At 37.3% G+C, this 25,208-nt stretch overlaps 1 protein-coding gene across 7 annotated transcripts in view; it reads right to left on the bottom strand.

Annotated features, from left to right (window-relative positions):
* Positions 1-25,208, bottom strand: part of NSUN6 (NOP2/Sun RNA methyltransferase 6) — a 57,846-nt gene that overhangs the window by 16,435 nt on the left and 16,203 nt on the right. For all 7 annotated transcript variants that reach the window (XR_008665258.1, XM_055331544.1, XM_055331545.1 and 4 more), the window contains exons 4-8: positions 24,653-24,762; positions 22,125-22,278; positions 14,587-14,668; positions 10,586-10,705; positions 3,868-4,012 (exon numbers count right to left, since the gene is read on the bottom strand). Coding sequence is in view for 6 of the 7 variants with exons in the window: in XM_055331544.1 (XP_055187519.1) it covers positions 3,868-4,012; positions 10,586-10,705; positions 14,587-14,668; positions 22,125-22,278; positions 24,653-24,762 (611 nt within the window). In the remaining variant the exon portion in view is untranslated. The remainder of the gene's footprint in view (positions 1-3,867; positions 4,013-10,585; positions 10,706-14,586; positions 14,669-22,124; positions 22,279-24,652; positions 24,763-25,208) is intronic.

The raw sequence follows: 25,208 nt of genomic DNA on the forward strand, positions 1-25,208 counted from the left end.
AATAAGTGAAAGGATCATTCACCATGATCAAGTGGAATTTATTCTAGGGATGTAAGGATGGTTCAATATTCACATACCAATGTGATACATTACATTAACAAGAAGGATGAAAACCATATGACAATCTCAACAGATGCAGAAAAACTATCTGACAAAATACAATATCCATTCATGATATAAACTCTCAACAAAGTGGGTTGATTTTTTTTTTTAAGATTTTATTTATTTATTCATGAGAGACACAGAGAGAGAGAGGGGCAGAGACACAGGCAGAGGGAGAAGCCAGCTCCGTGCAGAGAGCCTGACACGGGACTAGATCCGGGACTCCAGGATCATGTCCTGGGCTCGAGGCAAGCACTAAATCACTGAGACACCCAGGGATCCCCAACAAAGTGGGTTTAAGGGAAACATACCTCAACATAATAAAGGCCATTTCTGAAACAACTATAACACTCAATAGTGGAAAAGCTTTCAGCTAAGATCAGGAATAAGACAAGAATGTCCACTCTTATTACCACTTTTTTTCAACACAATACTAGAAGTCCTAGCACAGCAATCAGACAAGAAATAAAAGGTATCCAAATTGGTAAGGAGGAAATAAAACTGTTACTATTTACAGATGTCATGATAATATATACAGAAAACCCTAAAAACCATAAAAAACATATTAAAATAAATGAATTAAGTTACAAAATGTAAAATTAATATCCAGAAATCTGTTGTGTTTCTGTACACTAATAGTGAAGTAGAAGAGAAATTAAGAAAACAATCCCATTTACAAATACACAAAAAAAGAAAAAACACCTAGGAATAAATTTAACCAAAGAGGGGAAGATCTGTTCTCTGAAAATTTTAAGACATCAAGGAAAGAAACTGAAGACAATACAAACATATGAAAGGATATGCCATGCTCATGGATGGGAAGAATATTGTTAAAATGCCCAGACTCCCCAAAGCAATTTAAAGATTTATTGCAATCACAATCAAAATAACAACAGTGCTTTTCACAGAACTAGAACACATAGTACTAAAATTTCTATGAAACCACAAAAGACCTCAAATAATCAGAGCAATATTGAAAAAGAAGAACAAAGCTGCAAGCATTACAATCTCAGATTCCAATATATACTACCAATCTATAATAACTGAAAGAACATGGTACTGGTGGAAAAACAGATCAATGGAATAAGAGTGCTTAGGAATAAAGCCATGCTTTTACATTCAACTAATCTGTGAAATAGGAGGCAAGAATATACATACAATGGGGAAAAGACAGTCTCTTCCATAAATGGTGCTGGGAAAATTGGGTAGTTATATGCCAAAGAATAAAACTGGACCACTTTCTCACACCATACATAAAAATAAACTCAAAATGGATTAAAAACCTAAATATGAGACCTGAAACCATAAAAATTCCTAAAAGAAAACAGGCAGTAATCTCTCTGACATCAGCCTTAGCAACATATTTATGGATCCATCTCTTCAGTAAAGGGAAACAGAAGCAAAAATAAACTATTGGAACTAAACCAAAATAAAAGGCTTATGCAGAGTGAAGGAAACCATCAGAAAAATGAAAAGGCAATCCGACTGAATGGAAGATTTTGCAAATGATGTATCTGTAAGGGGTTAATATCCAAAATACATACAGAACTTATACAACGCAGCACCAAAAACACCCAGATAATCTGATTAAAAATGGGTGGAGGACCTGAGAAGACATTCTTCCAAAGAAGACATACAGATGGCCAACAGACGCATGAAAAGATGCTCAACATCACTAACCATCAGGGAAATGCAAATCAAAACCACAATAGGATGTCACCTCACACCAGTGAGTATGACTAATATCAAAAAGATAAGAAATACCAAATGTTGCAAGGAGGTGGAGAAGAGAGAAATCTTGTGCACTCTTGATGGGAATGTAAATTGGTGCAACCACTATGGAAAACAGTATAGAGTTTCCTCAAAAAATTAACAATAGAAATACTATATGATCCAGTATTTAATTCTACTAGATAATTACCCAAGGAAAATGAAAACATCAATTCAAAAAGATATATGCGCCCCTAGATTTATTGCAGCATTATTTATAGTAAGCAATATATTTTTTAAAGATTTTATTTATTTATTCATGAGAGACACACAGAGAGAGAGAGAGAGGCAGAGAGACACGGATACAGGCAGAGGGAGAAGCAGGCTCCATGCACGGAGCTCAACGCGGGATTCAATCCCGGGTCTCCAGGATCACACACTGGGCCGAAGGCAGCGCTAAACCGCTGCGCCATCCGGGATGCCCAGCAATATATTTTTTAAGTTATCTCTATACCCAACATGGAGCTCAAACTTACGACCTCAAGATCAAGAGTTATATGCTCTACTGACTGAAACAGCCAGGCACCCTTTTACACAGCCAATATATTGAAGCAATCCCAAGTGTCTACTGATAGCTGAGATAAAGAAGATGTGTGTATACACACACATAATATTAGCCATAAAAATGTATGGCATCTTGCCATTCATGACAACATGGATGGATCTATCATGCTAAGTAAAAATAAGTCAGGCAGAGAAAGACAAATACTATACAATTTCACTTATATGTGGACTCCAAATGTCAACACAAATGAACAAACAGAAGCAGGCTCATAAATACAACAAACTGGTAGTCGCCAGAGGGAAGGTGGGTGAGGGGAAGGGCAAAATAAGTGAAGGAAATTGAGAGGTACAGACCTCTAGCTATGAAATAAATAAGCCACAGAGATAAAAAGCACAGCGTAGGGCATATAGTCAAAAATATAGTAACATTTTATGGTGATAGAGGATGACTTAGTTGTGGTGGGCACTGAATACACAGAACTGTAGAATTGTTATGTTGTACACTTGAAACTAATAACACTATGTCAACTATCCTAAAATAATAATAACTTAAAATATCTTATAAATAATTTTAACAATCATCATCACCACTTTCAATAACACAAAGCCTTTGTCAGACTGCTAATTGTTCTTTTCAATATCCATTATCCCCTTTTCAATCTCATTTTGAACTGGGCACATGACAACACAGCTTAAGACTACATTTTCCAGCTCCCCCTTGCAGTTAAATTGGTCAAATGACTAACCTGGACAGTGGCATGTGCATTCCTAGGGGTTTTGATACTCTTTCCCTTCCCCTTAAAAGAACTAGAACACTGTCTTGACCCAGAGATCAAATTACCAGCATTGGGGGCACCTGGGTGGCTCAATGGTTGAGTGTCTGCCTTCTGCTTAGGTCATGATCCCAGGTGGGATCGAATCCTGCACTGGGCTCCTCACAGGGAGACTGTTTTCCCTCTGCTATGTCTCTGCCTCTCTTTCTGTGTATCTCACAAATAAATAAATAAAATCTTAAAAAAATAAAATAAATTACCAGTATTGGACACCCACTTCCATTAAGTGAGATGAAAATAAAAAACAAAGAAATGAAAAATGTTTCTATCTTTTCTAAGTCACTGTATTTAGAGTCTCTCAGATACATCCTATTATCCTATATACACTAATATAAATCTCCTGCAAACTCCTGGCTCTTTTGGGTTAACAATCAACTGACCATGAAGTGCTGTTCACATGTGATCAGGCAATTAAGATGAAATTAAGACAAATAACAGGAAGACCAAAGAGTTTGACCAAGTTTTGGGGGTTTGATTCTATATTATTAAAATCTGACATTTAAGGATGATATGAAAAGCAGAATGATACCTATTATGGCAAAATATCCACACCAGTTTCAACGTTTTGAGGATATTTTAGGACTAGAACAGTAACAGCAAAATCTATTTGTTTCTAAAAGTCGATTATAGAAGCCTGAAAAGATGAAATTTAACTTACCTTCAGCTTTTTCAACCATATCGAATTGAAGAGCCTTTGTTCCATCGAAGCAAAATGCCTTGATGGAATTCAGCCCTAACAATAAAGCATTCTGTTTTATTTTTTCCACTTTGTTGGATATTTTATCCAGTGCTATTACTTCTCCCTATAAAATAAACAAATACGCATAAAAATAAAGCATAAATCCAAAGCTGTCATAAAAACTATTATTGAGGAAAACTGATGAAAAATTATGGTTGTCCCTACTTTCCTCCCAACCCCAGTTTTTTTTTTTTTTTTTTTTTGTTGGGACTATGAGGTAGTAAAACTTTATTCAAACTCATTACAAAGCTCTAAAATAAAAGGCATTCTACTTTAACATTTATTGAGTCGACTTTTTTTGGTGTGTGCGTAGGGGTAGGGGGTAGTGCCAAGGTCTCCTTAGGCAACAAAATAAACAAACAAAACTCAGTTTCCCCTTCTTATGTTGAGTCTAAAGCAGCCAGGACAAAACGATGCCGGGACCACTGTGCTCAGTGCTGCTGTGGAACCCACGTGGCAGGGTCTAGAGGAAGCTCTGAGATGATCCAGTGCAGCCACTCGCTGTCTCCATGAAGAGTAAAAAGAAGGAGCCTGGAGACAGGAGGTATCCCAGTACTTCCCCTGGGGGGATGGAGAGTGGAGAGGATACTCCAGCATCGACTTGACTCTCAATCCACCTCCCCAGGGCACCCACCTAGGCCAGCCAGCTTCAGACCATAGAGAATAGAACCGACTCCACGTGCCCACATTTGGTGGGAGGGTAGCCTGCACTGGGCCAGGTGGAGGGTCATGGAAATGAAAGGACGTGCTTTCTGCTTCTCTTGGCGCATAGCTCTGTCCTGAGACTGCCTTTCTTGGACCCTGTGGCCTGGTAACATCCATACAGGCAGCTCCTCTGAGGGGGATTCTCACCACTGGGTCCCCTCCACACCCTGCTCATGTCTGAGCTCACCTGGCCCCTCGCCCCGCTCCCTGGTATTGGTCAATCTCCCACTGCAGCACCCACTGGCCCCCAGCAGAGGCGGGCCTTCTTGCTCTCTGCTCTCCCAGCACTGCTGGCACCTGGGGGGTTCTGGACAAGCCATTGGTGCTTTGTCAAGTATTTACAGGAAGGTTGTTCCTGCCAACCCCAGTTTTAAAGCTGAATTCATTAACCAAATGTGTATCACATTTACATTAAAATATTTAAGTCTCATCCTTCAAAAAAAAAAAATTCTTAGAGACAAACTAAGAGACAGACTCCTAACTATATAGAGAACAAACTGATGGTTACCAGAGGGGAGATGGACAGAGAGGATAAGTGAAGGTGATGGGGATTAAGGAGGGCACCTGTGCTGAGCACCCAGCGTTGTATGGAAGTGTTGAATCACTATATTGTACACCTGAGACTAATATTACACTGGATGTTAACTGAAATTTAAATAAAAACTTTAAAAATAATAAATACGAAACAGAAAAGCACATTCTTGACAGGTAAATTTTCTTATACTGCATAGCTATTTTTACTTAACAAAACTCAAAACCATAAACAGTGTTTGCCATCTAAGAAACTTGAAAATATCTACTGGAGATAAATAAAAATTACCAATCCGATGTACTTTGTTCATATCTGGAAGAATATGAACTAATGTTCTGAGACATCTGCCTTCTAGTGCTTTGGGATACAGATGAATGTTCCTTGCAAAATCAATCCTCATCTCAATATTTTCTGAGTTATATGTAAATAAAATTCATGTCAATTCTGACAACTATAACATAAAAACATTGACCTGTATATTGCAGCAAAATGCTCTGGACTGGCTATAACAAGTAGTTCAAAAATAATTTTATAACAGGGGACATCTGGGTAGCTTAGTCAGTTAAGCATCTGCCTTCAGCTCAGGTCATGGAATCAAGCCCTGAGTCTGGCTCCCTGCTCAGCAGATAATTTGCTTCTCCCTTCCTCTTTCCCTCTGCCTCTCCCACTGCTTGTGCTCACACTTTCTCTCTCAAATAAATAAATAAAAGTTTTTTAAAAAATAGTAATTTTATGTGGCAACACTTTCGTTAAGTCAAAGTCAACAAAGATGAGGCCAAACTTTCACGAATGCATTGTGATATTCATTTCATTTTTTAAATATACTATGAAATGATATTGCAGAGATGGCAAGATTAACTCTTCAGTGTCTTTTCTTGCTTTTGTTCCTTTTAATACACCATCCTTTTATGACATATGCATCACTTGCATAGATTATGACACTGCTACATTTTCTGTGGTCATTTTTACATAGTACTATAAAACCAAACAACAGAACATGGACACACTTAAAGTATCCAGACTCTCTTTGGTGAGACTTCTTACTAGAGACAATAAAATATCTGTAGATAAATACTTCTAAGCAAACACAGTATCATATATCAAAAATTAAGGGGAGATTATTATTACTTTTTCAAAACATATAATCTTTACAATCAAGATTTCAGGTAAACTGAAAATTGATTTGCATTAAACATCACAACTCTATAAAATGAATTCTATTTTGTGTTCTGTATTTTATGCACTGGTGGTATTTACTCCATTTTTCCTTAAAGTTTTTACTGTTACCTTAAATACCTTTGGGATAAAAAAAAAAAAGAATATAAGTAAACAAGCAAGTGTATCTCTGCTAATGAACCAAGAGTATCAATTCCCCAATATTTTAACAACAAATATATTTTCCTTTCTTCATTACTTTAATAGGCCACTTACTGAAGTTATACTACTGGTACCACAAGTATGTATCTGTGTGTACAGGGCACATACAGACTGCATGTACCCATAAATACACATAGAACAAATATAGAGTACCTATATACAGTATGTATAGATATACATACAGTGCAGAGATAAGGTTTTAACCCTTCAATAAATTTACTGAAAATATAAAAATTTATTTATATATGTGTATATATGTATATTATATGTATATATGTATATTATATATATGTATGCATATATATATTATATTCGTATATATATATGTAGCATATTCATTATCGCCCTGCTTATGACATAGTGAATGTTTCAGAAATTATAACATTATCAAACACTAATATGCAAGTAATGTCAATTTTCATCAGAAGTCTTTGGATAAAGTGATTTGCACTAATGAAAGTGCAATTTCATCCTGACACAATAAATGTTCCTGGGATCCCTGGGTGGCGCAGCGGGGGATCCCTGGGTGGCGCAGCGGTTTGGCGCCTGCCTTTGGCCCAGGGCGCGATCCTGGAGACTCGGGATCGAATCCCACGTCAGGCTCCCGGCGCATGGAGCCTGCTTCTCCCTCTGCCTATGTCTCTGCCTCTCTCTCTCTGTGACTATCATAAATAAATAAAAATTAAAAAAAAAAAAAAAGAAAATAAACCCTTTCCCCAAAAATATTTAAAAAAAAAAATAAAAAAAAAATAAATGTTCCTATTATTTTCTGTGCAAGATTGCTTGTAAATCACTTGACTATCCTAAAAAATATCAAATATAGTTCAAAAATGATCACCTGGTAAAGTCCAGCATCTGGCACTTCGGGGAGTGGGCACACAGGTATTACATCTTCTATCATGTTAATCAGAGCAGAAGAGCTCTACTAAGCCTTAAGGAAGTGTATTTCTATGCCAGGTCTTACACCTCAAGTATGCAATTTTTTCTTATTTATAAATGAGGACCATGAAAAAAATTGCTGAGTTTCCTAAGTGCCTAAGAATTCCTACCCTTGTATAAATCTGAGCTAACTTAGAAAAATAAGAATGGATCCACTGCCCTCAGTCTTTTACTGTCCTTGCTATGCTCTTTACCCGGCTTAGATTCCATGTTACATCAAAATACTCTCTTATACATATGCTTCTGCATCTTAGATAAAAGCATTACAAAATGCTGCTGTGGTTAAATCCAATTCTTCACCAACTTCATGTCTACCTCCAAGCAGTTAAAAAAAAAAAAAGCCCACCACTATCCCAACAAATCTTCCCTTAAATTCATAACCACTTTATTCAAAGGGACTACAGTGCAAACTGAAATTCCTAGGACGTGTCCATGGCCCACTCTCACTTCTATTTTCCTAGATAAACATTTCATACCTCCTAGCTCTTACCACCTCCTTCCCCATCCCCACTCTCATCTGATGATCTTGCTTCTTATTTCACTGAGAAAATTCAATCAACCAGAAGAGACCTTCGTGTGTCTTACCACATTGACCAGGCCACCAACATCGGGACCCATGTATCCCATCTCCCCTCCTACTTCCATGGATAAACTGTTGCAAGCTACCACCTAAAGCCACTTGTACATCAAATTCTGTCCCATCTTACCTCCTCAAAGATACTGTTCCAGCAATTTTCCCTGCTCCCTCTGGTGTTAGCAATTTCCTCTTTTAATGTATGTCTCATTAGCATACAAACATGATCATTTCTCTCATCTTAAAAAAGAGTACTTCCTGAGTTTATCTCCAAATACTGCCCCGTTTCACTGTATTCCTGTACAATAACTCCCCACCACCACCACCATCAAAGGAGTTTTCTTGGTTCACTTTTTATTCCTCTCATTCTCAATCCAAGTAAGCATTTCCACTCATCAAAACTGTTCATAAGGTTGCTCTTAATCTACATGGTGCTAAGTTCTACTGGAAATGCTCAATCCTCACTTTATGTGGCCAGGCAACATTTGACACAGCTGATCTCCCCATGGTCTTTCAATCCCTTTCTTTACATAGTCTCCAGGGTTTCATACCCCTCTGGTTTTCCTCTGACATCACTGGCCATCCCTTCTCTTTCCCCAACCTGTGAATGTGGCCATACAGTACCCATGAGGCTCAGTCTTTCAGCCTTGTCTACTCTCTATTGCCATCCATATCAGTTTTATGATTCTTAGTCTTACCTATATGCTAATGACTTATAAATTTCTATTTTATATATATTTACATTTCCAACCCAAATTTTTATTTCCAGCCCAGACCTCTCCCCCTGAACCCTAGGTTCAAATGTCCAATTCCCTGCTCAATCATCCCTTGCAAATCAGACACTTCACTTTAATATCTCCAAACCTGATTTTCTGACTGCCCTACAGAACTTGCTCCTCTCATAGTCACCCTTGCCCAGCAACTCTCCAGTACCTCAGGTCAAAATCTGCAGGAGTCACCCTGGATTACTCTCTCATTTCCATAACCCACATCCAGTGCATCAGCAAACCCTTACAACTCCATCTTAAACACATCTCCAGAACTTCTTGCTGCCTCCACAACACTTCCTGAATTACTATCTCTGAACCAGTCACCTTTGCCCTCTTCCAGCCTGTTTTCATGCAGCAAAGTATAGTTTAAATACTAAAGAGCCTTACATCACTGTTCTGTTCAAAATCTCTGACTTCCCAGACTTCCCATCACTGGAGCGCAACTCAAGTCCTGTCAAATCGTGCCCACTGCTAGACCCAAACATCCTCTCCTGGGGCCCTCCCCTCTCTCTGGTCTCCTTTCCTTCTCCTGTCCTCCCCACTTTGTATCTCAGCAAACTGCAGAGCTTTCTCAAACAAGTCAGGTGCCCTCTGGCCTCAGGGCAAGCACACTTGCGTTTTCTCTAGCAAAAACATGGGTTCCACAGACCTCCATATTGTTCACATCTTCAAGGTTTTCCTCAAAAACCACCTTCGCAGGGTGCATCCCTCAGTACCCTCCTAAAAACTGCAAGCTCACTACCCTCAGTCCTCTCAATGCTCCCTCCCCCCTTCCTCTCTTGTTCACCACAGCCCTTGCCACAATCCTACATGCCATAACTTGTATTCATTTAGTTTATTATAGGTCTCCTCTTAACTGGAAGGGAAGCTACATGACGAAGACAATTTTGGTTCCAATGGTCTGGTGCTCCATCCCCAGTACTTGGCAGATGTAAGTACTAACTACATGTTTGTCTAATCAACCAATCAATTAATTGAAATCTGCCTCTAGATCAAAGGTAGGTGAAGATACTAGTGTGTCTAAGCATTTCAGGAACCATGTAATTTTGTGGAATTTCAAACAAGAAGAAAGACAGCATCAACTGCCCCTATCTGTCCTGAGCTGAAGACTCTCAGTTGCAGTATAGAATGGTTACAAGGTCACATTGAGTTTTGAACACAGACTAACCCATAATGAAAGGAAACATGCTGTCAAATACATATACATAGGAAAAAGCAATAAAATCTGAAATAAAGTTATCAAGGCTTACTATATTTTGTGACGATGAAATAGGCTTTATAATTAAGTCAGCTCATAAGGTTTTTATGAATCTCAAGAAAATGTGATTGATGTGTACATATTATAACGTAAAGATATATCAGTGTATATTTTGATATTTCAGTAACGTGCTATCAAATCAAGTTTTAGTGGCAGAATTTAGTAGTTTAAAAAGTGTCAAGTCTTATAACTAGGAACATAAAATTTCTTAAATGTTGCATTTAAATGTAATTTTATGAAGACGACTTCTACAAATGTATTAAATTTGGGATTTAAGATCTACAGACCGTCTTCACAAATGATAATTATCTATTGAACTCAACATGCGATGAATGCCATCATTGAACAGTCTTCACTCTGGCTGAATCTGAAATAATTCAGATCATAAATGTCTACATAATGTTTCTTAAGTTGTGTGTAGTTCCACCTTCAACACTGAAATCTGTACTGTGTGGACAGTTTTTCTGTGAAGACAGTATCACCTGATCCCGCATTAATGCTGCAATGTGTGTTGTTTTGCCTCCAGGTGCTGCACACAAATCTAGAATCTTTTCTCCAGGTTGAGGATCCAGAACATGAGTTACTACAGCAGATGGCAAATTCTATAAAGAAAAAAAAAAAATCAATTGTCAATGATTCTAAACCCTTTTAAAATTCAGAGTCAGAGAACATAAAGAAATCTTTGGAGGTAATCCAGTACAGCATTCTCTGCCAAGAATATGCTTTTTGTAAACAGACTAGTGTCAGGAAATTCAGTTTCCTAGAGTAACCTATGATCTCATAGGGCATTCACACACAAGACACACATGTGCACATGCATGATGCATTTCCCCTATCAGTTTAGCAAAAAAAAGCATATTTTTCCCTCAATTCAGTACCTCTCAATATTTTGAAAAAGCCTTTTTAGAAATATAATAAAACTCTGAATCTTTTTCAAAGAAAATGCACAAAATTTTGCAATGTTTCAGATGCTTCACTACCTAGCACCCATTTAAGAATTCTAGTTTTATGGTACTAATGCCACTCAAAGACATCTGGGTTCCTATCTCCCCACCACTACCATATTTCTGTAGGAGAAAAGTAAAACGTAAACCAATATTACTATTTCTGATTGGCACCTAGAAATATGAGACTGGATAACTCAAATATATTTACAGTAGTAAGTTATACAGCAATAGGGTATACTATACCATTAATTCATTATTAGTCTTGATCACATAAGGACTGCTACTTGATAACAGTTTGCCTTAAAAAAGCGATAGAATGATACCCCAAAGTAATGCATTTATTTTAAAGATTTTATTTTAGAGAAAAAGAGAGCACACAGTGGGGAGAGTGGGAGAGAGAGAGAGGGAGAAGCAGACTCCCTGCTGAGCAGGGAGCCCAACACAGGGCTCAGGGCTTGATCCTAGGATCCCAGGACCCCAGGATCATGACTTGAGCCAAAGGCAGATGCTTAGCTGACTAAGCCACACAGGTGCCCCAGTGATGCATTTTTTAAAGTAATATATTTTAAAATTTACTTGGCAAGAAAAACAATAGAGGCTAACAAGTACAGTTATTTATTTTTAAAGTTTAAAGGTTTTAATTAATTTTCCCACCAGAACACTTACATCCATTAGTACATTCTCAAGAACTGTGAGAAGGTTACAATGCTCTCAAGTGAATCCAAGATTACCATTTGGAAACAGAGCATCAATGGTGAGAAAGGACACATAAATGAACAAGTATCCCCCTCCTTATGGGTATATGAAGCATTAAAATCAGTGCAAATCATTTAGGCCCCTAAAGAACAGTGCCTCCACAATGAACACTAAAAATGAGCTTACCATGTTACACTTATTTTCTCTTAATGGTCTTATTCCAAAAATATTTAAAAATTGAACTCCAATATGAAAACACTGAAATATGTACATGGCTACTGAAGATTTTGTGATTCGCTATCTAAAGACAACTGTTTTTGCTTCACTTCTAATAGTAACATTAACATACTGGCCAAAGATGACAGAAATTTGCAATCAAACATAATACATTAAGAACCTTCTAGTCGGGATCCCTGGGTGGCGCAGCGGTTTGGTGCCTGCCTTTGGCCCAGGGCGCGATCCGGGAGACCCGGGATCGAATCCCACGTCAGGCTCCCGGTGCATGGAGCCTGCTTCTCCCTCTGCCTGTGTCTCTGCCTCTCTCTCTCTCTCTGCATGACTATTGTAAATAAATTAATTAATTAATTAAAAAAAAGAACCTTCTAGTCATGCAACAAATCGAAATTATGAAATAGTCCAAGTGAAGAGGCTTCATTAATTATTGAAATGACAAAGTTTTCTTTGTCATCAAAGTTTTCTAGTTACACAAGAAAATCACCTCGTGGGTTTTAAAAACATGTCTAGTCCTGATCTAGAGTAGTTAAATCAGAATTTCTGGCAATAGGGCCTAGGCGTCAGTATTTTCAAAATCTCCCCAGGTGATTCTAACATGCACCTAGATGTAACCCATAGGTATACTACAGTGATTCTCCATCTCAATTTTAACTGCACATGAGAATTACCTGGGAGAGCTTTCAATCTTCCTGACCAAGGCAACCACCCCAGCCAGACCAACTAAAACCAATTCTGGCGCTAGTGCCCAGACAGTAGTATTTATTTAAATATTTGTTAGATTGTCTAATCTCATCTGGCTCTTAAATCAATTATTTACAAGAAACCAGGCAATGAGAAAATTAAGTTTCAGGCACTATTTTTTATTCTAGTTAAGTTAAAATGTAATTAGAACTGAAAGCAATTCTTACAAGTATTTAATTGTTAAACATTTAAATGACAATTACTTCTAATGTGAAGGACATCTAAGGTTATTTTGTGATTCTACAGACTGTATTTAAGCGATACAGAAGTTTCCTTTTGATCTTGAAAAATCAAATGGTATTACACAATTGTAGCTTTAGTGATTGTACACAACACCCCCATTAAGTCTAAAAAATATATGCTAGTGTAACTTCAGGTGCTAAAATGAAAAATAATCAGTTGTCAGTAGACCTTTACACATATACATGCCGCAGCCAAAAAAAAAAAGAAGAAGAAAAATAGTCTACAATGCAAAGCTTTTTTTTTTTTTTTTAAGCTATTTGAAGCAACAAAGAATACAGAATTAAGTGGGGATAATGGCAAGGCAAGAGGCATCAAAGGAAAAAACAAAACAAAACAAAAATTTCCCCAGGGACTTTTCCAACAGCTATATAATTCCACCTGTAAAGTAACTTCAAAATGTAGAATGGACAAAGGTTACCAGTTGTCCAACTCTTGTGCCTATAAAATATGATTTCTTCAAGGTAAAATTTCTTTAGCCAGTCATCCTATGAACTATCTTAATCTTCATCTTAATCTTCACAAGTTAAATAATTACTGAACCTCATTCAAGAAATGGTAACAGTTGTCAAAGTTGTAAGCCAATGAATGCTTGTGATAATATATTCAAAGCACACAGCACAATACCAAACTAAAAAAAAGGGCAGGGGACTGGCCCAGATTACTGAAGAAGAATCAGTATAATAATATATAACTAGTATATAACTATATATTAGATGATATATCCTATGTGTTATGTTATCACTGATGTGGAATCAAAGAATAAACATCAATCTGTTTTTCTCTTTGTTCACACCAGAAATAATCTTTGGATTTATGTCTTTTTATTTAAAGTACTGGGCAGAGCAGAAAGTGGCATCTCCACTGAGGTCAGATTTCAGACACTATTAATTACTAATTGTATATGACCTCACTCAAGAACCCTAAAGATCTGATAATTGGTATCTTCATCATATATCAGTAATAATAATACCACCTAACCAGTGAACTATAACAAATCAAGTGAATTACTGCACATGGAAATATGCAATAAACTGGACAAGGCAAACAGATTCTTGTATCACAGCAATTGATAACCACCTGACAAAAATGTGTTAGGAGTTGGGAATCCCTGGGTGGCTCAGCTGTTTAGTGCCTGCCTTCAGCCCAGGGAGTGATCCTGGAGTCCCGGGATCGAGTCGCAGATCGGGCTCCCTGCATGGAGCCTGCTTCTCCCTCTGCCTATGTCTCTGCCTCTCTCTCTCTTTCATGAATAAATAAATAAAATCTTAAAATCTGTTAGGAGTAAAACATTTGCATCTTACTCAAGGTCACAAATGAAACATATGTATATCAATGTATGTATTATTTAGAAATTAATATTCTGAGATGGAAAGCAATTACAGTAAACTGTACCAAAGCACTTTTGAGCAACAAAGGGTTAAAAAAAAGTTTAAAATCAGTTGAGAAAAGGAAAAGAAGTCGTACAAAGTTTTGTTTTTGTTTTTTTTATTGCTTAACCAAAGGGAGATCAGAAAAATAAACCACAAAAAATATAACAGGAAAAAAAAAACAGATTTGAAATAACTCACTGAAGTTATGTTTCAATGTCATTAAACATTTTACTCTGACAAATACTTACTTACCTGTAAAAATAAGTAGCGGGGCAGTACGTTGTCAAATGAGGGGCTGAGATATACGGGTTCTGTCATTCGTATGCCTCTACCTCTGAGAAGCAGAAAGATATAACATTAGTCTGTACAAATTCCACTGTCCACACAAACTCCGTTCCTAGGAAGAGGCCCAAGTAGCAGGACAAATATAAGACATTCTGCCTATTAAGACCCCTGTACTCGGGGATCCCTGGGTGGCTCAGTGGTTTGGCGCCTGCCTTTGGCCCAGGGCGCGATCCTGGAGTCCTGGGATCGAATCCCACATCAGGCTCCCAGCATGGAGCCTGCTTCTCCCTCCTCCTGTGTCTCTGCCTCTCTCTCTCTCTCTCTCTCTCTCTCTCTCTCTCTCAAAGTAAATAAATAAATAAATCTTAAAAAAAAAAAAAAGACCCCTGTACTCAACACAACAATCCTTAGGGTATTCCTGTGAATTGCCTAGGACTTATCCCTCACAGAAGGCCATCAGGAAAACTAAAGAGGATAGTTAATTTTTTCATTTAGGCACAGAGGAGTTTCTTCAGAGATTTGAACAAACTGAAAAAGGCAAAGAATAGGAGTCTTTTTTTTTTAACAGAGATACTTGATCAAAAATGTTATTTATGTTGGCATATAATGGGTCTGTTATTTTATTTTTTAATCCCAGTATATAGTGTTATATTAGTTTTAGGTGTACAATATAGTGATTCAACATTTCTAGGTATAACTCAGTGCTTATGAGATTTAAGTGTACTTTTTAAAAAAAGATTAAGAAAAAAAAAAGAAAAGATTTATTTAGAGAGAGTGAGCACATGTGGGCACCAGAGTATGGTGGAGGGAAGGGGTTGTGGAAGGGGAGGGCCTAGTATTGATCAATCCTCCAGATGAGCTTTTCTACCTTTATCCCATGTAGTAAGTGGCAGTGGAAATGATCAGAGCAGGAGAACATAGGAGACGATGATTCACTAGGACAAACACTGCAATCTGAGAGAGGCTGTCAGAGACCATCAAAGGCAAGAAAAAGCACATAAATGCTGCCAGAGAAAGCCAGAGATTAGAGGGGTACAGAAAAAGTACACTCTAATAAAGGCAAGGTTAAGATTATGGATTTAAACTAGATACAGGAGGGATCCTTGGGTGGCTCAGTTGTTGAGCATCTGCCTTTGGTTCAGGTTGTGATCCTGGGGTCCAGGATCGAGTCCCACATTGGTCTCCCTGCGAGCCTGCTTCTCCCTCTGCCTATGTTTCTGCCTTTCTCTCTTTTATGAATAAGTAAATAAAATTTTTAAAAATAAATAAATAAAATAAACTAGATATTGGAGTAAAAGCAAAGAACAAGAGTCTAAGCAGGGAGGAAAAGAACCAAGTCCTCAGTACAGTATGCTGACAAGCTCAGAGCTTCTGAACTAATCTTGGTAGGGATGCATCTATTTGGATGGTGTGCACTCTGCTTGACGTAGGTAGGTGGGCTCACTTTACACAATGCTCCTGACCCCAAATGTGTGGGGTTTTCTCTTGCACCAGCTGGGTGTCCCACACTCCAGTTCAGTTCTGTCACAACCTGCCCAGGGTTATTGTGAGACTCCACAGGCTCAGTGGTCGGATCCAACAAGACCAGTGTCACTCCAGATGCCAACTGGGCATCCTGGGTTGCCAGCTGTAATTCTGACCAACTGGCTGTAAATTTGGGGGTTTCCACACTGCCCTCCTCAGGTTTGAAAACTCACTAGAACTATTCGCAAAATTCCAAACATTTACTAGTACTGGTTTACTATGGAGGATACAATTTAGAAAAGCCAAAGGAAAGAGATGCCCAAGAGAAGGCAAGGGAGAAGTATATGGATCACCACCTTCCCTGTACCTAGATGTGTTCACCAACCTGGAAGCTTTCTGAACCCCACCATCTAGGAGTCATCATGGAGGTTTCATTACATAGGCCCGATTGATTAAATCACTGACCATTAAATATTAACTGAATTTCCAGTCCCTCTCCCCTCCCTGGAAGGCCTAGGGTAGAGCTAAAAGTTCTAACCTTCTGACCACAAGGTCAGTTCCTCTGGCAAGTGCCATCCAGAAGCTATCTAAGGCAGATGCTTAACTGACTGAGTGACCCAGGTGCCCCTAACAAGTTTCTTTTAAAACTGTTTTTTATAAAATGTATCCCCATATAATAACAAAAAGCATGAGATCTCATATGATAGTCTGTTAGTAAATTAATCTACCTCTATGAAGTCTATGACTGAACTCCACTGTAATTCAACAAACCAAAGGGTACAAATTTATTAGTTGAATAACAAAATACCACTAGGAGACATAGTTCTAAAATTTTATAAGAAGAAACACGATATATGTAGCATTTGTTATGGAACCATGCTTTTCCTCATATGGGCAGAGAAAGAAATCCTAACAGCATAAGTGAATGCTAAGTTTAAAAATTCAGTTAAAAAAAATCGTTTTTTGAAAGATGGTTGTCTGCTACTCCCACCAACAAACATTACTCAGAAAAGTCTGTCAGCAAAGTTACTAAAACTACTACATTGAATAATATAAGAGAATGAAGAGTAGAAGAGAGTTATAGATGGCAGAATAATAAGATCCTGAGCTCACCGCCTCCCAGAAACACATTAAATGTTCAGCATTCCTTCTGAAGGGGACCTAGAAACTCAATGAACAGAGCCCACATGAGGGACAGCCCCAAGATGAATTGAAGAGGCAAAGATACAGCCTTGCTAAAGGATTAAACCACACCCCCGGCGCAATGTTCCATAGTCAGAACAGACATCAAAAGAGTATTACCTTCCCAAGGAGAGATTCTAGCTCCACATTCAATAACCCAACCCTTAGATAATGAATGCATGGAGATGAGTTTCCAAAACAGCTGGCCTTAAAAACCAACAGGGAGTATGTCCAGGAAAACTACAAAACTGTAAGGAAGGGAAACCCTATTCATAAAGGGCTTGCACACAGACTCAACCCAGAAACCAGTACAAATGGTTTCAGATCAGATTAAAAAAAAAAAAAAATCACATCCAAAATATCAGAAAAGATCAAAAGCCAGATCAAAAAGCACATAGAGAAAAAAAAAGAGAGAGAGAGAGAGGAAAAAAAAAGCACATAGAACATAGGTGAAGTAGATCTACTTACTAATCTTGGAGCACCTCCTGAAGAGGATGGGTGGGGGCAGGGGTTCTCCTTGAGGAATAAGACACTGGTAGCAGCCATCTTTGCTATATTGTTCTGCCCTGCTGATGGCTGGAACTACCAGACACTATTTTGAAATCCTCCTCCTAGAATGCTAATGGCAGAGTGCATACCCCACTGAGAGCCCCTTATAATCCTGTCCCTCAACAGGGCCTTGCAGTCTACAGGACTCCACCCACCAGCATACTGGTAGCCATCAGGAATAAGGTTCCAGCTAACCCAGCAGAGCAAGGAAGGCAACCTCACCCAAGAATGTACTACAGCTGTCAAGGGGCTTCCATGAGGAAGATACACATAGCCCACTCAGGGAACACCCCTGAAGCACCTGTGTCTGGGTGCCAGAGTGAGAGAATGGCACTTCTGAGCCCTACAGGATATCTCTTACATAGGCCACTCCTTCAAGGCCAGGAAATATAGATGAACTACCTAATACATAGAAAGCACACACACAGAATTAGGCATAATGAGGAGACAGAAGATTATGTTCCAAACAAAAGAATAACACAAAACGTCAGTAAAAGAACTAAATGAAATGGAAATAAACAATCTACCTAATAAAAACTCCAAAGTGATGACCAATAAAACTGCTCATCAAACTTGGGAGAAAAATGGATAAACACAGTGAGAACTTCAACAAAAATAAAATATAAAACATTCCAATCAGAGCTGAAGAATAATAGAAATAAAAATATACTGTAGGGAATAAACAGATTAGTAATACAGAAGAATGGACCAGTGATCTGGAAAACAAGGCAGTAAAACTCACCCAAAATGAACAGGAAAAAGAAAAAAGAAATTTTACAAATGAGGATAGTTTAAAGGACCTGTGATCTAACATTAGGTGCACTAACTTACAGAAGTCCTCAAAGGAAGAGAGAGAGAAAGGGGCAGAAAACTTACTTGAGAAATAATAGATGAAAATCTACCTCACTTGGCAAGGAAATAGACATCCAGATCTAGGAAAAAGAGAATTCCCAAAACAATGAACCCAAAGAGATCCATGCCAAGATCCATTATAATTAAAATGTCAAAAATTAAAAACTTAAAGACAGAATCTTAAAATCAGTAGGAAAACAATTAGTTACATATAAGGGAACCCCCCTTAATGCTATCAGCTGATTCCTCAACACCAACTTTCAGGTCAGAAGGGAGTGAGTGGCACAATACATTCAGAGTGCTTACAATCAAGAATACTCAGCAAGGTTATCGTTCACAATTGAAGAGGAAATAAAGAGTTTCCCCAGAGAAGCAAAAGTTAAAAGAGTTCATCACCACTGAACTAGTTTTGTAATATTTAAGGGACTTCCATAAGCAAAAAGGAAAAGGCCATAACTACAAGTAAAATATATGAAAGAAAAAAATCTCACTGGTAAAGGCAAATATGTAGTAAAGGTAGTGGATCAATCACCTACATAGTCCGAAGGTTAAAAGATAAAAGTGGTAAAATCAACTATATAATAATCAGTTAAGGAATACATAAAAAGATGTAAAATATGATGGAATAAACATAAAATGCTGCAGAGAGGGGAGCAATGTTATGAAATGTGTTCAAACTTAAGCAACCACCAACTTAAAATAGACTGTTATATATACATAGGTCATTATATATGAATCTCATGGTTACCACAAACTGAAAATCTGTAACAGGCATACAAAAAATAAAGAGGAAATAATCCAAGCATAACACATAATGTAATCAAATTCCAAGAGAAAAAACAATTACAAAAAAACAAGCAGAAAACAAATAACAAAACAGCAATAAGTACACATATATCAATAATTACTTTAAATGAAAATGGACTAAATAATCCAAGCAAAACATACAGCATAAATGAATGGATAAAAAATAAGACCCATGTATTTGCTGACAATAAGAGATTCACTTCAGACCCAAAGACAAATAGAGACTGAAGGTACAGGGCTACAAAGAAATATTCCATGCAAGTGAAAACAGAAATAAAGCAGGGGGAACAATGCATATAGGACACAAAACAGAATTTTAAACAAAGCCTGTAACAAGAGACAAAGAAGGGCATTACATAATCATAAAGAGAATCATTAATAAAGTAATAATATCAGAGAAATTTAACATCACACAACAGTGGATAGATCATACAGACATAAAATAATGTAATAACAGTTGTAAACAACACATCAAAACCACATGAACTTGATTGATACATACAGAGCATTCCATCCCCAAACAGCAGAATACACATTTTTCTCAAGTGTACATGTAATATTTTCCTGGACAGATCATGTTAGGCCACAAAACAAATCTCAATAAATTTCACAAGGCTGAAATCATATCAAGTTTTCTTCCTAGCACAACAGTATGAAACCAGAAATCAATTACAAGGAAGTAGAAATCCATCACAAGAAGTGTCCACCAATAATGGAATGGATTAAGAAAATGTGATGTACACACACACACACACACACACACACACACACACAGAGGAATATTACTCAGTCATAAAAAAGAATAAAATCTTGCCATTCATGACAACATGGATGGCCCCAGAGGGTATTATGCTAAGTGAAATAAGCCAAAGACAAATACTGTATGATTTCACTTCTGTGTGTAATCTAAAAAACAAATGAACAAATGAATAAACAAAATAGAGAATCACAGATACAGAGAACTGATGGATACTAGAAATAAGGGGGTAGAGGTAATAAACAAAATAGGTGAAAAGGATAAACTTTCCAGTTATAAATGAGTTACAAGGATTAAATAAATTATAAATAAGATTAAATAAATTATCAACAAAACATGAGTATTAATGTACACCCTAGGGAATATAGTTAATACTATTGTAACAACTTTGTATAACCTCAGATGGTAATGTCTTGTGACCATTTCTTTTTTTTTCTTGTGACCATTCCTTAATGCATATGAATATTGAATCACTGTGTTGTGCACATGAAACACAATATTATATATCAATTATAATTCAGTTAAAAAAATGATGCCAGTCACAAGAATAAGAGGATGAAGAGTTACCAAATAAGATTCTAATAATAGAACCAAAGAAGAAAGTCAAAATATCAATTCTATGTTACAGACCCAAAGATAAACACAACATATATATGCTTTACCCTCATATTCATAAAATCTTCCAAGGAGAATAAAATCTTTACTCTTGGCCATTTGGAAAGTGCTGTTATCTACACTTAGTTAATACAATAATCTGTGTCTTCAGAAGAATTAATTTCAACTATAAACCCAAATTGCTGCAACATGAAAACTGTTCCAGGAAATCAGGAATGTGGTCCAGTTCTACATGGATAAATTCAGTTTTCAACATGTCTACATCAGCTGTCAACTATGGAGTAATGGAGCAGTCTACAGAACTCCTTACACAGGCTGAAATTATGAAGCAAAATGAGACTCTGGATTGTCTACAGATTTAATTTATTTAGAGCCAGTAGCAACCCAAGAAGATTTAGAACTGTTTTTAAATTTGGTTTGAATAAATCCAAATGTTATTTCTTTTTTTTTTTTTCTAAGATTTATTATTTGAGAGAGAGAGATCATGACCTGAACTGAAATCAAGAGTAGGACGCTCAAGGGATCCCTGAGTGGCGTAGCGGTTTGGCGCCTGCCTTTGGCCCAGGGCGCGATCGTGGAGACCCGGGATCGAATCCCATATCGGGCTCCCGGTGTGTGGAGCCTGCTTCTCCCTCTGCCTGTGTCTCTGCCTGTGTCTCTGCCTCTCTCTCTCTCTCTCTCTCTCTCTCTCTCTCTATCATAAATAAATAAATTTTAAAAAAATAAAAAATAAATAAAAAATTAAAAAAAAAAGAGTAGGACGCTCAACCGGCTGAGCTAACCAAACACCTGAGATCCAAATCTTAATTCTTGACCGCAAGTAGCCATGTAATTGCTGGCTTTCTGGTTTAAAAAAAAAAAAAAATTTAATAAAAACTATTCTTAAGTTATATTAAAATCAAACTTTTCCTTTCATAAAATCAGATTGTTTAAACAGTTCTAGATAAATCACATACTTCATCCTTCATCAAGATGAGTACTGTTCTCCAAAACACGCAAAAATTTTCAAATCAATAAAATTCAAAAGGAAAAACTGACACTGACAATTGCAATGTGACTACTTGTTTACCTAGGTGGGCCCTCTAATCTCAGCATTTACTCTTTTACCTAAAAGCAGTTTTTCAAAAAACTATGGAAATATGCATTGAACAATTATCTTCCAGTCGAATTTATACCAAGAAAATTTTATAATGCAACTAGATATATTTTTTACATTGTTTTTTTTTAACTTGAACCACCAAAAAGAATGCAGATTTCCCCCAAACACTTGATAACATACTTCAGTTCAGGTACCCCACTGAAGATTTCTTTGCGGCTTAGTTCAGAAATCCCATTTCCAAGAAATACTTTTGTTCCATCAAATTCTTTGGCTCCTTTCTTACATTTGCCTTTAATATCAGAGTATACGGAAGTAACATCTCCAGCTTTCATAACTAAGAAAGAAGAAAATCAGATTATACTAATTAGGTTATATTTTGGTAGAAGAATAATGAAAATTCTTTAAGCTAGACCAGGACATATAAGGGCATGGATAATGGGCATGAAGAGGTCTAAACTGGGTCATTAACTCTATCCTTATAGAAAATCTGACTTTGGGGATCCCTGGGTGGCGCAGCGGTTTGGCGCCTGCCTTTGGCCCGGGGCGCGATCCTGGAGACCCGGGATCGAATCCCGCGTCGGGCTCCCGGTGCATGGAGCCTGCTTCTCCCTCTGCCTATCTCTCTCTCTCTCTATCATAAATAAATAAAAATTTAAAAAAAAAAAAAAAAAAAAGAAAATCTGACTTTTTACTTTTAAATGTTCCATAATAATATATCTAACTGAAGACTTTTTTTTTCTAGGAAAAAAAAAAAAAACAAGTCTTCAAAAACATTCTATCTAAACTGGAACTCTTTAAGCAGAAAATGAAGGATATCTATTTATTTTTTCCAAACTGAACATTCCCTAAACAACTTCATATAAGTTTTGGTATCTTTGGCTCAATTCTCAAAGTTCCAAGTTTCCTTTAAGAGGATTCATCAAAAATGTATACTAAAGTCCCTCAAAGAAATGTTTCTAAATCCCATTATCCTGTTATTTCTTTGCAGGTTTCCTATTATAGCAATTAAGGCAGAGATTTTCTTTTTTTTTTTAATTTTTATTTATTTATGATAGTCACAGAGAGAGAGAGAGAGAGGCAGAGACACAGGCAGAGGGAGAAGCAGGCTCCATGCACCGGGAGCCCGACGTGGGATTCGATCCCGGGTCTCCAGGATCGCGCCCTGGGCCAAAGGCAGGCGCCAAACCGCTGCGCCACCCAGGGATCCCAAGGCAGAGATTTTCATGATAAGTACATATATTTATTCATCTATATGTATTTGCATGTATGTATACATATATACACACAACTGTATATATACGTATATACTCAGAACACCTTGAAACTACACAGCATACAGCATGGATTCATATGGCTGATTAAGTCTAGGTTTTGTAGTCATTTTGTTAAATTATTTTCAGTAACCAATCCCAGTGACTTTAATAATGGGAAATTATATCCCACTTCCATGGTTTATTTATTTATTCATGAGAGACACAGAGAGAGTGAGAGGCAGAGACACAGGCAGAGGGAGAAGCAGGATCCATGCAGGGAGCCCAATGTGGGACTCGATCCCAGGACTCCAGGATCACACCCTGAGCCGAAGGCAGACACTCAACCACTGAGCCACCCAGGTATCCCCCACTCCCATGTTCTTAGACCTAGCCTGTCATGAATTTGTCTAACCCATTAACTTGATAGCAATAGTGAGTAGTCTATCAACTAGAGCTAGAAGGACTGTTCAAATCACATAGATCAAAGGTCAGTGAACTTTTTCTATAAAAGGCAAGTGAACACCTTAGGCTTTATGAGCCACATAAATTTTCTGGGCATATTCTTCTTTGTATTGTTTTAAAATAATCTTTTAAAAATGGAAAAATCATTTTTAGCTGTGAGCCATGCAAAAACAGCCACAACCTGGACATGGCCAGCGGGCAGGTTAGCACACTCTAGTGTTGGTCAACTCATCTCTTTCACAGATAGCATAACTAAAATCCATAGACTGAATAACTTCCCAGTAGATCAAAACCCATGTGTCTTGATTTCAAACCCAAAAAGCCTGAACCACAGTTATTAAGCATATGTCATCAATTGAGTGAGTAAATTAAGAATATTGGCTTTTATTCCAATATTAAGATCCCAAGTTCTAACGGTTACCTTCACAAATGACAAAAGAAGTCTGAGGGCAATGGAGTTAAGAAACAAAATAAAATTCCATGACATCTTATACTCTATTAATCAATAACGATCCTCTAAACATCATCTCACACACTCTTTTATGGAAAGAAAAAAAAAAACTGGCAAAAAAAAATATATGGATGCTCAATTTGTTAGACCATTATCTGATAAATCTCTTGCTGGCTATCCCTAATGTAAAACTTGGAAAATATCTGACAAAAGTAAATTTGAAATACATCTGAATGGTAGGTTTTTTTTGAATGGCAGTTTAATAAATTTTCCATTTGATAACGTACATAGATTTTAAAGAATCTTTTAGTGTACAGAAAGGCTTAAACATTAGACTTACAGGGGATCCCTGGGTGGCTCAGTGGTTTAGCGCCTGCCTTTGGCCCAGGGCGCGATCCTGGAGTCCCGGGATCGAGTCCCGCATCGGGCTCCCTGCATGGAGCCTGCTTCTCCCTCTGCCTGTGTCTCTGCCTCTCTCTCTCTCTATGTCTATCATGAATAAATAAATAAAATCTTAAAAAAAAAAAAAACATTAGACTTACATTTTGAAGTTGACACAATTCCGGGAACATAGACATGGGCTCCTCTTAGTACTGCATTGCCACACTGTGCTCCAACAATTGCTTCACAACGTTGCCTTTTTATATTCTTCCTAGGGATGTAAGATGAAGAATTTTAAGTGTAATACATCTCTAACCCCTACCAAACTTTTTAATGTTTCAATATAAATCCTAAATAACTTTTTTACTCTTGACTGTCCCAAAATGACACCACTAATGAATAAGTAAGAAAAAGCAAGCTGAAAAAAGGGATAAATATACAGAAAGTAGTTTAAAGAGGGGGATGAGGCACACTAGAGAAAAGATAAAACAGAGGTCCATCTGATGGAAGGCAATAAAGTGGCACCAAAAACAGTTTAATCATTTAAAGAGCACTGCTGTTTCCATAATAGCATCAGAAGGGAAGAAAAATAAAGGCCTTGTCTTCAAAGACTAAAACAGACAACTTATAAGGAATTCAAAAATATTTCTAAAATGGTATATTGCTGCATGGTAAACCATTCACATTTTATATCAAAGATGCCTTTGATTCTTCCTT

The sequence above is a fragment of the Nyctereutes procyonoides genome, unplaced genomic scaffold (genome assembly GCF_905146905.1).
Source record: "Nyctereutes procyonoides isolate TBG_1078 unplaced genomic scaffold, NYPRO_anot_genome, whole genome shotgun sequence".
NCBI lineage: Eukaryota > Metazoa > Chordata > Mammalia > Carnivora > Canidae > Nyctereutes > Nyctereutes procyonoides.